At 38.0% G+C, this 19,139-nt stretch overlaps 1 protein-coding gene across 1 annotated transcript in view; it reads right to left on the reverse strand.

The window, feature by feature from the left end:
* Window positions 1-19,139, reverse strand: part of LOC149743879 (uncharacterized) — a 102,082-nt gene that overhangs the window by 20,320 nt on the left and 62,623 nt on the right. Inside the window, exons 5-7 of the mRNA XM_089906087.1 lie at window positions 6,545-7,143; window positions 4,800-4,899; window positions 1,181-1,324 (exon numbers count right to left, since the gene is read on the reverse strand). Of these exons, the coding sequence (XP_089762213.1) occupies window positions 7,020-7,143 (124 nt within the window). The 3' untranslated portion in view covers window positions 1,181-1,324; window positions 4,800-4,899; window positions 6,545-7,019. The remainder of the gene's footprint in view (window positions 1-1,180; window positions 1,325-4,799; window positions 4,900-6,544; window positions 7,144-19,139) is intronic.

A 19,139-nucleotide genomic window follows, 5' to 3' on the forward strand; every position in this document is an offset into this window, starting at 1 on the left:
GGGTAACATTCAGACACTTCAAAAACATCTAGATAAGTGGTCTGAGGTATCAATAACATCTATTAAACAGAAATGATACCCTCTCAAGTTGTTAGCATGAGAGATATGGAGGTCAGGTGATAAACTGAGTTCTGACCCAAGCCCAACTCACAGGGCGCTCACTGGTTCATAATGAAATTTGTGGATATTTATCCCGTTCCTGATATATAAGTGGAAAAAACACAGTTAGTGATAGAACACCCCTTGTCTTGCTTTTCAAATTTGTGTAGGAAAGCCAAATGAAACTGAACTGAACTTGTCTCCCATTCCAACAAGCTTGAAATCAACAGCAATACTGCATTTCTGGAATTATTGAAGAGATGTATATTACTGTCAAAGATATGGAAAATGTAGTAGCTGTGATTCCTAGATATCCCCATTTAATTTGCTTACATGGCTTTAGCACAACAGTGATGGATCATGGCACATAAACATGGACTCCTGTATATTTAACAGGTGATAGCCTGATTTTGAATTGAAACTGCTATGTCTACATATGATACCCTGACTAAAAAAGCTTATCATAGACATTACCATTGGAGATTTAGGTGTGCATCTATTGGTTTGGAAAATAATAAATTTTCAATCTCCATTAAGTGTGTGTGTGTCTATGTGTGTGTGTTTATATGGTAAGGACCAAGGACGATAGTTCCACCTTCACGGTTTTATATAAGTATTATATCAACTCTCTTGCTTTCTACATAATACTGTATATAGGGCATTTATGATCTCAATAATCCATAGAAGATACCAGTAATTTGCTATATTGATTACATCAGAGTGCTCATTTAACCCCTTTGGGCCCCCACGGGAGTGGAGGAAGGCTGGACAGAGAGGGAGAAGGGGCCATTGAAGGTACAGTATTTACTATGGGATTTAACTCCTCAAAGGCCTCCCAGTAGCTTCAGATCTGCTCAAGAATCCTTCACGTCCTGCTGGTTTGCAGCGAGTGGCTCACAGCTTCAAGGCCTCCTCTGCCAGATGGAGAACCATTTCAAACATCCTGCCTCTATTTTGTACTGTAGCAATGCAGACAGGAGACCTGACCCCATTTTCAGGTTCTAAAGAGAAATTCTAAGTACCTGAAAGACTGAGGAACATGGTGGCTTTTATTTAAGATATGGAGATAGAGAGCACATACCTGGACTTGGACCTGCAGCAGCACCAAATTGCACCCAGAGTTCCCTTTATTTTCTCTCACATCTCTGTTTCTCCTTTTCTCTCTGCTGGATTAGCCACGGGGACTCCAAGTTCTTCATTGTGTGGTCCTGGTACCAAGATTCTCCTGGGAATTATAACGCTATTCACCTTCTACATCGAGCACTTCTTATTTTTTCCCCAGCAACATAAGTCATCCTTAAGAGGGGTCAGGATGCTAGCTCTTAAATATATTTTAGTCATCCCTTTGTACATTAAATTCTCTTTCTTGGAGACTGCTCCTGACATGGTGTTCACCGTGCTCTCAGCTGGACTCCTGAAGTTCTGCCCTGCCTTCCCCACCAGGTACAGTTCAGGAACTGCCTAGCTCAGGGTGATAGGTTATCTTCTAGTTGCTTTATTCCTTTCCGTTTTACATTTAGAGAGTATAATTGGAATACATAAACTTCTCTGTGACCACAGCCTTATTTGCAACCCACAGGTTTTGTTATGGCATATTTTCATTATCATTCAATTAATAAAATTCTAATTCCCATTGCGACTTTATCTTTGACCTACATAATGATCAGAAGTATGTTTTTAATATCCAACTATTTGGTAAAATATTGGTTATATAGGTTTAAATTTCTTGCTTATTCAGAGCCTTGTTTTATAACCAGAATACAGTCAATTTTATAAATGTGCCATGTGCACCTAAAAATTTCTGCATAATATATATATTCCATCATTGTTGGTGCAGTGTTTTATGTAAATTTAGGCCAAAGTTTTTAATGATGGTATTCAGATCTTCTATAATCTGCTGATTTGTTGTTGTGGTTCTATGTTACTGATCTAGGTAATTTAGATTTTTCTATTTCTACTTAGATTTTTGGAATTTCCCTTCATATATTGCATTGAAGTTTAGACTTATAATATATTCCTTGTAAAGTAACAGTGGGTTTTATTATCCTGCCTTATCGCCAGTGATACTTTTTGCTTTCAAATCTATGTTAACATTAACAAATCTTCTTCAATTTTACTTATTGTTGTTATGACATAATTTTTGAATCCTTTCATTTTCAATCTGACTCTTGTCTCTTGTAGGTGGCATAGAATTAGGTTTTTGGTTTGTTTCAATAATCCTTGTCCTTTAATTTCAGTATTTACAGTTAATGTATTTTCTTACAGACCGTTTACTCCTTGTTTACTATTTGTCCCACCTTGTTATGTTCCTTTTGCTCTTCTTTCTTCCTCTGAGATTTCTTCAAATTCCATTTTCCCTTGTATTAGCTTCTTATTTTTACATAAGTAGCAGTTACACATGTACCATGACTTATTAGCTCTTTTACTGCTTCTCAAGCAATGCTGAGATCTTAAATTTCTTTTACTACTTTTTCCTCTTCCTTTTGTTTTAATGCATTCTAATTTTTGATATATTTTATTATTACTCTTTTTTGCTGTTAGATTTTATTTAGGTTTATCCACTTATTTATCCTTTCTGTTATACATAATTCTTTATAAAGTCCTTATTTTCATCTGTGATAATCTTCCTTCTGCCTGCAGGTCTCCCTTTAGAATTTAATTCAGTCAGTTCTGATGAGATCTTTCCCAATACTTTATACTTTATTATGGCTTGTTATTTTAAATTATTTATATTAGTTGTTTTGCTTTATCATTGTTTAATATAAAGGCTATACAATTTTTACCAAGCTCCATTTAGATCCCCTCTAGTTTATTCTAGTATAGCATACAAGTATCATTTAATAAGTGTGCCATGAAGTGAAAACAGTAAGCAGTAGTACCTAACTATATAAGCAGCATATTAATATTCACAACTAGACAATGTGTTCTAGAGTCGAAGGGGGCAGAACCCAGAAGATACCCTTAGCCTACTGATTAGGTAAATATTCAATTTAAGATGATATATTCCCTAGACCACACAAAAAATAGATACCAGTGTAATAATAAGATTTGAGGTCTGTAATTTTATCTAGCAATGTAGCCCTTAAGGCAGCAATCGCTGGTGTTTCATGAATTAATTGCCTACCGTGGAGCTTTTCAACATAGAATACAAATTAATCCCACACACCTTACTATTATAAAATTTACTTACATTTTTCATGACACATGCAGAATCTAAAGATTTATAAATATGGAGTAGATAATGCTTTCCATTTAAATTTGGCATCAAGCTATCGCTCTGAGCCCAAAATAACAATGCAGACAACGCTGGTTTAAAAAAAATCCCAGATTTACTTAATTTTGGCTGTTTGTTCCTTTGCCTAAGTGTTTGGTTTTTTCTTTGTTTTTAATCTTACTCTATAAAGCCAAGCCAAAGTTCTTTATTCGAAGAATCAGATTTTTTGACTGATGGTGAAGCAGATGGATCACAAAATTAGGAGGTGGGACAACTGGATATTTCTGATTACAACTCTTTTACAGATTTGTTTGCTTGAGTATGTTTTTTTGCTTCTTATTTGAGCTAGAGTTTCCTCATCACTAGAATGAAGGTTTTCATTAAATATTTCTGAGTGTTCTTTTGAGCATCATGTGAATTTGTGATCCTGTCTAACTTGTTGCAGAAAAAATTTAAATGTATATAATCTTAGAAGTATTTATACTAGTTATGAATTCAAACAAAGTAGGGATTTTAAACGCTGAATTATCCTGATTTTATGCCATGCTGCCACTAATAAACCAACAGCAAGTTCCTTGATAGTGATTCTCTATTATGGGATATTGATATATTTTGGGATTTGGAGGTTGGATTGACCTCCCCCTGTTTACAAGACACAACTTTCTGATTTGCCACCTGCTATGTCTCCTATTCATCTTTTTGTAAGACTTTGTAAACATTAAGCAAAACCCTCATGGTACAGAATTTCCCACAAGTGGCCCACATTTGAACAGTGGGATTCAACTGAGGCTTGAAGATGGGCCACACACAACACACCCTGCTGACATGTTCCTCTACCCACGTCCCTCCTTTTCTCACTGCCTGGTAATTGAAGTGTATTTTTGTCAGTGGTGTCAAAGCCTGTCTCCTAGGCTGTCTTATTATTTTTAAATCCCCGACAAGTCCACCACAGTGATCCAGCTCCTTGCACTTTATAGGTGCTCAAGATGTACTGGCCAAGCCAACACGTCTCTCTCAGTTTCTCTAGACTTGCAGGTCCTTAACTGCAGACCCTAGGGTGACTGGGAGACACAGCAGCTGGCCTGGAAGAAACTGTGCATAAACCACAGATTTTTACTTTTGCAGCTTTGTGCATTAATTCTGGATAAGCACATGATAGCATGTCATATGTCTGAATTTTATTTTTCAGGTGTAGTGATGGTGGGAAAGAGGCTGGTAATAGCTATTGCAGACCACACTGCATTACAAAAAATCTGATAAATCCAAGCAATTCAATTCAAAATGGTCAATTAAGGGAAAAATGCAGTCATTTAACTTGATAATTCTACATGATACATTAAGTCTCTCACAGGCTCCACCACAATGAAAGCGAAAAGAGTTGAACGAAGGTAGAGGAAGATTTTCTTTAAGGTCCACTACTTGATTTCTTTTAGCTCCTAAATATGTGGGAAGCAGTAAAGCATGGTGCTCAGGCCATGGTACTCACCTGGTCTTGGAGTTGGGCAGTGTAATTTGTGCACTGGCTGAACAGATGGATAACTGATCATAGGCAAATTCTTAACTTTTCTCTTCCTCAGTGTCTTCATCTGTAAAATGGGGATATTATTGGTACTTACTTCTTAAGAGCTTTGTGAGGATTAACTACACTAATCCATGGACAAGAGACATGTTGTCTAAATAACAGGTGCCCAATAAGTTACAGTGATTGTGTTGTTGTTGATAATGCCCATGACAACAATGATGGCATGTGTCTATTTTTATCATTATAGTGTGATTACACGTCATATATGTTGTATCTCCTTGTTCTGAGATTAACACAGCCTCTTTTAGAAACCACCAAAAGGCTCAACAGTATTGGTGAGAAACATCTGTGAGCAACAAACATTCAGACACAAACATTCAATTAAGACGACCGCTTCCAGAAGCAGTCTCTGAAGCATGTCTGATCTAGAAGGGATGCCCCCATGCACTTCCTGCTGGGAGAGAATCTTCTATTGTCGCCAGTCAGGATCATTCCCTGTTGGTTTAAATTAACCTGAAAGATCCTCAGCAGTTTAGGTATGTTTAGCTCCACATCGCAGATTGTTTATACCTGTGATGCAGGCACGTCAAAACAACAACCACTGAGCCACTGGCTTAGGGTTTCCAGCTGAAGCTACGGCGGTTCTTTTCTGTAAGCACAGGAAATCAGCCAAGCTCAGTTTGCTTAAGACATTCAGGTAAACCGTTTGCTTTGTCAGAGCACTCTCTCCCAGGAACGACCAAGATATTCTGAATCATTTACTTCTTTCCCATTTGCCATTCTTTTCATGAGGTGGATTCCCCAATCGTAAACACAAAGAAAGTGTTTAATCAGAAGCAGCCAGAAGTGATTGGTGATAACTGGGATTTAATGGCTCAATCTCAAATCTAGTTTCAGTTGTGTTTCACCAGAAAATTTTCAGATTCTTGCTATGAGAGTTTGGCAGAAGACAATAAAAATCATGATTTCCTCACTTTTTTCTGATGTTTTGCTATGGCACTAAATAATATGTTCAGTATTCCCCTGGAAATATATAAAGCACATTACGTGGTGTGTTCATCATTTGCCTCTGACTAAAATGTCCAAATGACTGAGAATTAATGAAAATCATTATGGATAGGAGCAAAGGATGTGTACCAACATGTTCACTAAAGCATTGTCTACAATTGTGAAAATGAAAACATATATTATAAACTGTATAACAATAGGCATGAAGTATTTACTACTACATGGACTACTATGAAACCATTAAAATAATGATGTAGAAACAAAAAAATGTGAAAAACGGGTTTTAAAATAAAACAGTAACACACTAATATTAGATTATTTAGTTATTATTCTGGGTCCAACCAGAAGAAAAACAAACAGTAATTTGAGCATGGAAAGTGTAATGAAAAAACTATTAATTATGAAAGAGGATTAGAGTAAGGAAGGAATGGCCAGCGACAAGTAAAGAGAACGCCAAAACACACAGTTAGCAGAAATAAGGAGAGCCGCTAACCCTCCAGTTGAAAAGAAGACCTCCTCCTCCCTGCCCACAGGACTGAGGTCCAGACCCGGTTGAAAAGAGCATGACTGTGGCTCACTGGATGGTAAAGAAGCTGCTGTGGTGTCTCGTGGTGGAACTTTCTGGAAATATGCCCTCTGTAAGTTGCTGGAAATCCACATTCTAGGGTTCCAGTAAAACTATGCACGGGGAGATTTCTCACCTGAGGCGCTACTCCAGAACTGCTTGATAGAAGATGCTGATGGAAGCTGTCGTCCACTGCTCTCTCTACGCACTGCTGAAGCCGACTACCGGAGAAGTTGTGAGCCCCGGGAGCAGGGCTGAGGACGCCCTCGGAGCTGCAGGAGTGAGTGGGTGCTGAAGACGCCACCAAGAGCCCTCCCAGCAAGCACCGGGGCATCGCGAAGCAACACCTTCCTCAGGTGCCATCAGTTAGGAAAGCCTAACATCACACGAGGTGGCCAAAGAAAAACTATTTAAAGGACCCATAGCACTGTCCACAGAGCAAGTAACAAAAGAGTGAATTTCGAGCTGAGAGGCGGTAACCAATGTTACCTCAAGAAAAATTAAATTTAAACGGAGTTGTTTTTTTTGTTTTTTGTTTTTTTTGGCGCTACACGGGCCTCTCACTGTTGTGGCCTCTCCCGTTGCGGAGCACAGGCTCTGGACGCGCAGGCTCAGCGGCCATGGCTCACGGGCCCAGCCACTCTGCGGCCTGTGGGATCTTCTCGGACCGGGGCACGAATCCGCGTCCCCTGCATCGGCAGGCAGACTCTCAACCGCTGCGCCACCAGGGAAGCCCTAAAAAGGAGTTTTTATCACATAATCAGTGAAATGCAAATTCAAGCAATAAGATGCCATTTTTGACTAAAAAACAAACTGACACAAAGAGTATATAATATTAAAACGTTAACAATGGCTCTCTTTGGGTGGGAAATTACCAGTGAATTTCTCATTTTTCTTGGAGCACTGCCATATTCCTACAATATAAATGTACATAGATTTCCAATGCACAAAAATAAAATACAATTATCAACTCAGCTACCCAAAAAACTTAATATTCACTCAATAACTTTTACTCTGTATTTAATTACAGCATAAAATGTAAGAACAAATGCAATATGGATGCTGCATATTAAAGGGACTCGATCAGTCTTACTCATTTTGTGGAATCAAGGAAAGGGCCATTCAAGCGTTTCCATGAGTTTCTCTTCCATTCTACCTAAAACTCCCTCTTGCTGGAGGAATTCTGTCCATCAAATTCTAGTTATCCAAATCAACACATTTAATATATCTTACAGGGGTATCAGTGCTTTGTGTGTGTGTATGGGGAGGGGTGGTGGGTACAGGTGAAATAAGTTTAGGAAATGATCAATGTACCAAAGGTGAACAGGTTTACATATTATTGTTTCTATCTGTACATACCACACAGGTTTGTACAGAACTGCAATAGTGTTTGGATCTAGCTAGAGCCTGGATATGATTCTGCTTTACCAACCCAACAAGGAACTTCTTCTATGCACATGACTGAATCAAGGTGAATGAACATGTTTGGGGGAAGTTTTAAAGGCCTACACAAAGCACTACAGCTCTGTCAAGTGATGTAATATAATTATAAAAGTTCTTTAAAAAAAATTTACTGTTGCCTTTCAGTCTACCTTCCTGTATTTTACTACACTCTACCTTATTTTAAATGTGATTTAAGGAAATGTTTTGCTCCATACTTTCTTAGTCTATCCCTCCCTTTCTTCCTCTCTGCCTTATAAAAGAATATATAATCGAGCCAAAAAAAAAACCCCTCCAGCTTATTTGTAAAAAAAAAAAGCTTCAACTAGCAACCTAAATGTCCAGCGACGGATGAACGGATAAAGATGTGGCACATATATGCAATGGAATATTACTCAGCCATAAAAAGAAATGAAATTGCGTTATTTGTAGTGAGGTGGATGGACCTAGAGTCTGTCATACAGAGTGAAGTCAGTCAGAAAGAGAAAAACAAATACTGTATGCTAACACATATATATGGAATCTAAAAAAGAAAAAAAAAGGCTCTGAAGAACCTAGGGGCAGGACAGGAATAAAGACGCAGATGTAGAGAATGGACTTGAGGACACGGGGAGGGGGAAGGGTAAGCTGGGACGTAGTGAGAGAGTGGCATGGACATATATACACTACCAAATGTAAAATAGATAGCTAGTGGGAAGCAGCTGCATAGCACAGGGAGATCAGCTCGGTGCTTTGTGACCACTTAGAGGGGTGGGATAGGGAGGGTGGGAGGGAGGAAGACGCAAGAGGGAGGAGATATGGGGATATATGTATGTGTATAGCTGATTCACTTTGTTATAAAGCAGAAACTAACACACCATTGTAAAGCAATTATACTCCAATAAAGATGTTAAAAAAAAATAAAAATAAGCTTTAAAAAAAGCTTCAACTACAAAGGGACATGTTACCGCCTGCTACCATCAATATAATACCTAACAATTTATCATTGACGCTGTAAGAAAGTTAGTGGTGTACCTAAAACCATCTTTTATTTTAAATATCCCTTGTTGTGCTAGTAATGATTTTCCTTTATTATCCCCAAGTCATATATTTAAACCTAAAGAGACAAACCCAATTTCACTTCTCTAAATTAATCTACTGTAACCACATGTACCCTAGCTGTAGGAGATGCTTGAGCCATTTTCTACTTAAAATTCTGAAAGACTCGTGCTCACATAATCCCCACTGACACTTTTGCAAATGACCAAAAATTTCATCAAGGCCACTGGATCAGAACAATTGGTGGGTACATCAAGTAAAAAGCAATATAAAGGGTTAACACTAAGAATACCTTGAGGGAAAAGCCTAATTGTGTGCCTCTGTAGGTAAGACATCCATATTTCTTTTAAAATGCTTTTAGGGCAATACTACAGATGCATGTTAATATACCCTGCTTGATTTAAAAAAAAAAATTTAATGGTGGAACATATCAAATTCAAATCGCACAAGTTGCAGCGCTTGATTTTTCTTAAAAGGTCCATTTTTACTCCTTACTCTTCAATCTTGACATCACTTTCAGAATGCGTCCCCAACACCTGCCCCCTGATCCAGGCAGGCAGTGATATTTCCTTACGTCTATGTTTCTTTTATCACATTGCATCATAATCATTTACTTAATCAACTTTCTGCTTCACTACAATATGAGTTCTGGGAAGCCAGGATCCATGTTTTATTAAGTTTGAATCTCCAAAGTTTAGTGGATTTGCTGTTTCAACAAATATTTATTAAATGTCTACTCTTTCCCAGATGTGTGTGCTGGGTATAAATAAGGTGGCTTGTCAAAAAGAGAGATGCGGTTCTTGGGCTCATGGAATTTAGAGTTCAGTGAGGGAAACAGTAAATTAACAAGAAAACATTCTAACAAATAATTACAAATTCATATAAGTTCTATAGTATAAAAGAGAAAGACGTTGCGACACATGTTAACCTGGGGGAATTTCTCGGGATAAACAGGACAAGGCCACCCTTGGAGGCCACTTGGAAGCCACTTGGAAACCACTTGGAAGTATGTGAGGCTCAACATAAGGGAATAGAGTGTGTGAAGTTTCTGAGTCCAGGAGAACTCAGCAGGAATAAATGGAGGGGTGAAGAAATAAATGATTTGGAAATGAACACTGTGGCAACATGATGGAAAGTTGAAACATTACCTGTGTCTCTAAGAAGCTTATAAACAGCAAGGAAATTGAGCCCGAGAATCCCCATCCTTTCCGTCCTGCAAGTCACTCAACCTATTTCTATTCTTTTTTCTTTTAACCAAGGCAGACATTGCTAATCAATCACGGCATTCTTCCCCCCTAAGGCTGGACAGAGCTTAAATTTTTTTCTTAATTCAGTGCTTCTGCCAACCATTACCACTCATTCAAAATGGGCACTCAAGATGATACCCTTTTGCCCTTCCTGATGTAAGCGGTTAATACCATTTTTACCTAATTAATAAACATTTGATATTGGCTTGAGGGGGACAAGAGGTAGCAAACTGAGCTAATATATATAAAGCAGTGAAGGTTGTAAATGGATAAGCAGCCTGGCTCATTACAGGTGCTGAATTGATAGGAGTGATTATAATGATGCTGGGAAAATATGGGGCATCCAGTAATTGATGGGAGCTAGCATTTGAGGCTACTCCTGAGGGTGAGAGAAATTACCAAGTGGGAAGCACTGAGTCACTGAAGTCACTCTTTCATAACGTCATCGTTTTTAGCTAACATAACGTCATATGTTAGCTTGGGACAGCCAAGCTAATATTTTCTCAAAAATACAGAGAAAAGAATATCTTTACACTCAAGCAAAAAAAAAAAAAAAAGAGCATCATCAGAAAGGATATATGCAGTTGGAAACTAGCATCTTGACCTAGTCCTAGTACATTTAGAAATGAAACCTCATCAGCTTTACTGACTTCACCACAAGTAGTCCGTGTACCAGAACTTCAGCAAGCCAGAGTTAGCCAGTCTAAAACATTCAGTTTTCCCCCATCTGCACTGAGTGAACCATGCATCTTAGGTATAAAATGATAGCATTTATAATTTAGTAAGAGCTAAACCCAGAAGTACTCTAACATATTATTGAGGTTGAAAATTTCTTAGAAACCAAAGAAATACAGAGGTTTAGTTCTTATGATGATATTAATTGGAAATACGTTGCATCTACTACATGTTGAGAATCTCCTTGGATATGAATTGATGCACTGAGACCTAGCCATAAGATATAGCTACCCAATCCACTGCCTACTTATAAGTTCTTCTGAATAAGATTTTATTATATACTGTTTCACTTTAGAACTGCCTATGTTGGGCAGAGTAGTTTTCCTGAGTTATAGTAATAGTTACCACTTTGAGTGTCTGTTTTATGTCAGTGCCCTGCTAGGCCTTTTATATATATTATTTATAATGCATATAATAACCCAGTAAAGACTGACCTGATTTCTACCTCACAGACAAGGCAACTGCAGTTCAGAGAATTTAAGGAACTTGTTCAACTTACGTAGATAGGGATGGGACTTGCAGTTCTGTCTCACTCCAGAGCTCATGTCATTTTCACTACCCTTTCTTTGCACATTAGCTCTGTCTCATTCCACAGCCACACACAGATTAGGGAAAATTAGAGGACCACCCCAGACACCACACTTGTAAGGGCCTGCCTTTAGGAAGGGGGAAAGCGGGCTAGCTTGTGGGGGAGAGAGTTGTTCCCATCTGATGCTAGGGCTTGTATAGCCTCCATCAGCCCCGGAATCTCTCTGACAGCACCTGAGCAACGTATGTGATCAGCACTTTCCACCTTCCTTATGGTTACATATGCTGATTAATTTTTCCTGGTATAGATGCTCATTTTAACAAGTCCCTCGTTGTAAACAGGGCCAGGTGTAGGGCCCATTTCCTGCTCCACCCACTTTATTGAAGCCAAATACTCCATCTATATCCTTCCCGAGTTGTATCTCACAGTTATAGACAATAGGTACTGTGAGTCTTAGGCGTGAATAGATTGACATAAAAGCATTCTCTCTTCACTAAAAGGAAAAAAAAAAAGTACACTTTTTTACTGGGTGATAATATGGCAGGAAGTCTGCTATATATCTTTATAAACAGGGTACCGAGGTATAATTATTCCACTTTAGCTCACAGATGCTTTCACTCGTTTCCTGATTTTCGTTTTGTTTTGTGCGGCTCACGACAGACCAATCCATTTTTGCAGAGATCAGGCCCTGCAGCTCAGGGCCGACTCTCATAGATACTCTGAATCAAGTACAGAGATGAGCAGCTGGGAAGATGGGGGAGGCGGTCAGGGAGGCAGGGAGACCTGAACAGATGAGTAACGGGGACCAGGAAGGAGGACAGAGGCTCCATACATGATTAAACATGAATATGGGTCCTCTTGCCAACCAGATGCATCATCTTTATGCAACTGGAATGACCCCTTTTCCCACACCTCCCTACGCTACACAGAATGCTTTGGCTGATTTTTATTGACAGCTCAGCATGTGCTATAACAGCGGTAGCACACCGAGTAGAACAGGTTGACAGTGTGGCAGATACCGCCATCCCTTTCCAATGTTTGTAGGCTTTCTGAGCAGGCCGTGGGCGTCCTGTGCACCTCACTCCTCTTCTAGCAGAGGCCAAGCGATGCAGACATTAACTATGCACCTAAATGAGACTCCTAATGAGACAGAGCAGGACCCTATGATCCTTTCCCCTAACCATGTCCTCTGCCTGCTTTTTGTCTGTGGAAAAACTTTAGCCCAAAATTAAGTTTAATCAGAGAAGTGAGAAAATGCAGAAGCAAAAAATAAAAGCAGTCAAACAGGACAAAACAATAATAATTTATCAGTAAGCAAAGTTAAGGACCTTTAGTTCCTCCTCAATGGCTATAGATAATATTCTGAGCCATATCCTGTGAGCTGTGTGAAACCCCACTAGGTGAAGAAGTTAAGTACATGATGACCAGACTGTAGGCATGACATAAGCTGCCACAATTCACAATTCTGAGAACTGGCCTCAAAGAAATGAGAACGAACCGACCCTGGGACTGAAGACTAACTGTACTTAAAACAATCAAGATGACACTGGTCAGACCACCGATGACCAATTTCAAGATGACGGTCAGAGCTGACTGTGCTGTTTCTGCGTGTAGCCCCCCTCCCTCCGTCTATAAAAGCTCTTGCCCCCTCATTGGGTGGGTGCGGGGAGTTGGCCTTCGGACAGGCGTCCTCCCTCCCACACCCCCTGGTCGCCGGCACCCAAAACAAAGTAAACTTTCCTTTCCACCAACCTTGCCTCTTTACTTGCTTTTGAGCGGCGAGCAGCTAGACCCCACCTCCGGTTACACTAACAGGAAAGGCAGAGAGAAAAAATCATTTAAAAACATGACGTAGAGAACACAGATGTAGAGAACAAATGTATGGACACCAAGGGGGGAAAGTGGTGAGGGGAGGGTGGTGGTGGGATGAATTGGGAGATTCGGATTGACGTATATACACTAATATGTATAAAATGGATAACTAATGAGAACCTGCTGTATAAAATAATAAAATAAAATTAAAAAATAAAAAAAACCCGTAAGTGGCATTTTATGCACCAGTTCAAATAAGGGGGAACCTAATCATTGTGAATGATAAACAAGTTTGTGAAAAACCCACTGCTTATTAGAACAGCACGCTCCACGTAAAAAGAAATTTTCTAATGGTAAATATAGCAGAAGGCTACAATTACCTTTCAATGATTGCAGTCCACAGAAAAGCCATTTAGTGATAAATTGCAGAGCAAGAGGAGATTATCACCTGTTTAAGCTTCCACTGATTCTATCAAGTTGTTTGCCTGGCAGTATCTAGGCTATGATGGAAAAGCTGAGAAAAACTCATTTTCCCCCTATCTAAATATTATTAATTGCAAGCATTCATTTTGAAAGATTTGTGGCTCTTTGGGAGAAAAGGATCTGCTTGACAACTACTAATTATACTTAATAATAAATAATACTTATCATTTACATAATTATTTTCATATTTAAATCCTTTCACAGATTTTGTTTCCTCATATGGAATATCAGTGCAACTTGACTGCATATAATGTTATGAAATTTCTGTGAAACCAGCCCCAAGTAGTAAGCTTTCGTAAGAAAATTGGGGCCTTAATCTTATCTATATTAACAAGTGTTAACAAATCATTAGAATTTCCTTTTTCAGCACCTGAAGAGGCGGGCAGTATTGAACAACTATCTGAGGAACACTGAACTGACTTTTTGGCAAAACACCCAGTTAACGCCAAAACTGTGCAAAAATATTTAGAAGAGGCAGACACATGAGGCAACAAGATCAATGAGAGATGTATTAAATTAAAAGAAATGCCTCCCTCTCTCTATCTGTCTATCTATCAACAGGGTGAAAACAAAAGAGCAAAACAAATGAAATCAATATACTTAATATAGTTGTGAATGTAAAGGTCTGAATATAGATTTTTTAAAAATTGTCTGCACGAGTTGGATATTTGACCTAGTGAGTACACGTGTAGAAATTTATTCTAAGGATTTCACAGAAATCTAGGTACCATGGCATTAATTGGAATACTATTTGTAAAAAAGAAAAACTTGGAAATAATTTGTTTCCAACAATAGGGCATTGTTTAAATAAGTGATATCATATGTTGAAATATTAAATAATTTTTAAATTTTCTAAATGAGGAATATTAGATCATGTGGGAAATTGTCATGATAACATCAGGTGAAAAGGTACTAGAAATAAAAATTATATAAACAGTATATCTTATCCTTATTAAATAATGTATGTATAAAATACATGTAAATATATTTTTATATAAATATATATGCATATATAAGTGGGAAAATGCAAAAATGGAAAAGATAATATTTATATCAGAGTTCTGCAAGTGTATTTATATTTTTCCTTTACATTTTTCTGTATTTTATAATTTTTCTACCATAAAATATTAATTTAATTACTATGTATTTTTGAACAACTCTATTTTTTAAAATTGTTTTTACATATAGAGTGGTCACGTGTTTGCTTAACAGAGTGCAAGTGAAAATTAAAGGCTGTTTTTGTGGTTCTCATGATGTTTAAAAGACTAAAACAAGTTCTGAGACCTCGAAGTCTACTTTGGCCACACAATTCCACATCTAGTCTGGGAGCTCATCATAAGACTATCAAGCAACTGGGTGAAAAAGATATTTGCTGCAACACTATTTATAATAGGAGAAACAAGGAACCAACATTAAGGTCTACCGAAAGGGGATTTATGAAATGAATGGTGGTACAACCACTGCCTAGAGCTACAGCTATTAAAACGATCATGTTCCGGCAACACAAATTCACCCAGGAGGGGCTGTTCTTGCAGGCTGTGTTTGCATCAAATAGGAAACGCTGACGATGAAGCTCTCGTTGGAGAACACCTCCCAGGGCATCAGATGTACCTGCGCTTCAACTTCCCCCACATCCAGGTAAGGCTGCACACCAAGTATCACCAGACTGTCCACTTTTCAGGAGAAGCTGCAACACGCCTAGGCTTTTCAGATGTTGTGCAGGCCCGGGGGTGGGACTGGGGGGTGGGAAATAAAATGTCTACGGGCTGAATTTAACTAGTCAGCCAAGAGTTTGCAAACTTTGATGCAGAATTAAATTTATAACTATGTAATAATGTCCAACGCTTACATTAAATTTTAAAACGGGTTTAAAACATTATGTTTTTATTTAGGTTAAACTATGTGTATATATTAGTATGTTTGTGTGATGTTCACACAAATGAACATACACACAATATAGGGAGATAAAAAGCAGAGATGAATGGATCTGAAAGTACTTTTCTTTGGGTAATGGGTTATTTTGAATGACTTCAGGGGTTTTTTTCCATACTACTCTATATCTATATTCTATTATATAAAATATTGTATATTTATACTATTCTGTATTTTTATTTTTGAAACAAACACATGCAGATTTTATAAGAATTAGATAATTATACTTAATAGAAATATAGATTTCCTTTTTTGCATATGTTGTCTCATTCTGTCTCAAAAGGACCATGTCAGAAGCACTAGATCCAGTTCTGAGCATTGCCTTTTTGGGAGTATTTTAGAAAACAAAAGCAAGTACAAACATCAATAAACAAGATGGGGAAGGGCCTAGACATACTTTCACAGGATTTTTAGGAAAAAACATTAGATGTTTTCCTGAAGAAAAGTAGACTTCAGTTGTGTGATAATGGACTACAAAGATGTGAAGTGCAAACATGGGTATTTGAAACTCAAATATTTTTCTCTGTAGTTCCATCAGGTCAAGCTAAGACCAATGGGTGACATGCTTCAGGAAGGCAACTATAAGGAAGTACTTTGTAGAAATTATAGCTGTTCGTATGCTGGATGACTTAACTCACCAAGTAGAGCATTCAAGATACGAGGAGTGCTCAAACAGAGGCCAGATTACCAGTACTTTTATAGCATGAATTCTTACATTGGATGAGGTGATAAAACAGATGACGTCAGCTTCTAAAATCGAGGTATTTCCCTTTGAGTCCTAACACTATGATAATATAATCTCAGTTATGGTATAAAGCAGGTAACTGATTTGAGAAGCGTACTGAGTTTGAGGACATATTGACTGATTCATTCCACAAATACTTTACTAAGGGACTATGCTAAGGGCCTGGGATCCCATGAAACAAAATGCCAGCAGAAGTGAATCTCTTTAATGAAGCAAAGTATGTGGAAGACAAATCATTAAATGCTTACTTACAGTAAAGCATGCAATGTATCCTGAAATAGGATATATAAATGACTATATGTCCAGGGCTTGCCCCAAGAGCAAGTCTTCTCTAAATGGATTCTTTTCTTTTCTCTTTCTTTACCTTGTCTTCCCCACTTATACCTCTACTCTCTGCTTCAGTGAAAGATATTTCTCCTTTCCACTTCTAGCTGAAAAAAAAACAAGTCTCAGGTGTCAATTTACTATGTAACTGTGGGTCCCTCTCTGTATTACAAAACAAGACTCAGGGGACAGTGAGTCCTGATATCATGACCTCCAAAAGGGTCACAAGGGATCTCTGAACATTTCAATCGTTTTAGAGTCTTTTCTACATCTTTTCCAATGATTCAGGTATGGAGGTTTCTGTATCTTGGGCCTAGAATTCCTTCTACTGAGTGGCGAGTCGATGTGGTTTTACTGCTTATATCCTATAAGTTCTTTTAATTAGTGTCTTATAGCCTCCCAAAGTGTTTATATATATATGACTGGCCACCATTTAAAATGAAAAAAATAATTTACATTGCTACTTATCCTCATTGAGTTGCCCATTTAAGAAGCAGAACTGCACCGTCAGGGCATCCACTTTTGTAATACCTTAGCCATAGTATTTTAACATATATAGTAGTTCTCAATATTTACAGTGTATTGGAAGCACCATATTAGTCAGGGTACTCCAGAGAAACAGAACCAATAGGAGATATATAATAAATATAACGTAATATATGTAATTGCTTTAACATATGTAATTGATATTAAACATATTAAATATATTGTATATTAAATATAAGCTGGAAACTAGGAAATCCAGGGGTGTAGTTTTCAGAACTGACGTAAGCCACAGTCAGAGGGCAGGGGATCAGATCAAACACTCAGGCAGAGAGAGCAAATTCTCCTTTCCTCTGACTTTTTATTCTTTTGGGGCCCTCAAGAGATTGGATGAGGTCCACCTACACTGGAGAGGGAAATCTGCTTTACTCCATCTACCAATTCAAATGCTAATCTCATCTGGGAACACCCTCACAGACCCACCCAGAAATAATGTTTAGCAAAATATCTGTGTATCTCAGGATATAGTTGAGAGTTGATACTTAAAATTAACCATTACATTCTGCAAACCTTAAAATATACCAATGCCTCAGTCCAACCCCCAGAAATTCATACTTAATTGGTATAAATTACAGGCTGGGCTTTAAGATTATCAAAAGCTCCCCAGGAGATTTCAATGAATCACCAAAAGTTAAGAACCATTAACATCATAGAACATTTCTTTCTTGATGAGAAATCAAGATGCTTCTCACTTTTAGCGTTGATGCCCTGGGAGAGATATTTATCTACCTCTGTAAGGTGCCTTCAGAGTATCCCACTGTACCCCATGTAGTCAGGATTTTCAAACAGGCCACTGCAAACATGTGCCTCCAAGTCTGGTCAAAGTCAATCCAAATTTTTTTCCCCAATATGGTAGGAGATGGGTAGAATTTCTTTTATGATCACCACGTTGTATGGTAGGCATAATTATTCCCATGTAGAGGGTGAACTGAGATTCAGAGAAAAATAGGGGTGCATATTGCCACAAAGCTAGCAAATGTAAAAAATTAGGAAAAGGTCAAGTTTTCTGATCCGAGTTAAATAAGTAGTAGGTATCATTATTTTATTTATTCCACAGATACTACTGTCAGGGGTGAGTAGAAAAAAAGCAAATGAATAAAAATGTAGTCAGCCTATGAACGGGAAGATTAGCTAGCATCCTTCACACAAAAGACCTGATATGTATTCGGCCACTAGAGAGGTTTAGTCAGCTGTATTTACAGTCCCATAAATGGAAAGAAGAATCATGACAAAAGGAAATTCTATGAATCCAGGAAAAAACACATCAAATTAAATAAATAATTCACGGGCAGAGCAAAGATTACAGAGTTGGCTCTGATAACAAAGTATCTAAAATAAGTGGTGATGTGTTTCTCCAACCACACAGGCTGCCAGTCCAGGTGCAAAGGAAAATAAATAAAACTATTATAGATCTAGTAAGAGTTAAACAGACAATAAAAACCAACAATGGAGATGAATTTTAAGTTGGTGATTCTTTGAACAATCTTCAAAAGATTTCATTTGCTCTGTTAACGCAATGTCAAGTCCATTTTAGAAATAAAAGAACATTTTTCTGCTTGCTAGAGTTTAAACATAAATCCTCAAACTGTATTAAATCAAGATGCTTCTAGAATCATAGCGCTAAAGACCATCAAGGATTATTAAAGAACTATAGTCACTCCCTCATTTTACAGGGGAGAAAACCAAGGTGGTACATGACTGTGTGATGGGCTTAAAGTCCACATGATTCCCATCAGTGGCCAAAACAAGATTAGAATGCAGGTGCTCCCATTTCCTCTTCACTTAATTATTCATCATTCTTTAGGCATTTTGAGCACAACTAGTGCACTGCTGTTTGAAACCTGACCTTTCCAGTGGCAGTCAAAATGCCATACTTTAATAGTGCTTCCATTGTCTTTGACCA

Source organism: Delphinapterus leucas, unplaced genomic scaffold (assembly GCF_059928025.1).
Source record: "Delphinapterus leucas isolate spDelLeu-1000000601 "Yukka" unplaced genomic scaffold, BTC_Dleu_Yukka2 spDelLeu_asBTCV2_sq61, whole genome shotgun sequence".
NCBI lineage: Eukaryota > Metazoa > Chordata > Mammalia > Artiodactyla > Monodontidae > Delphinapterus > Delphinapterus leucas.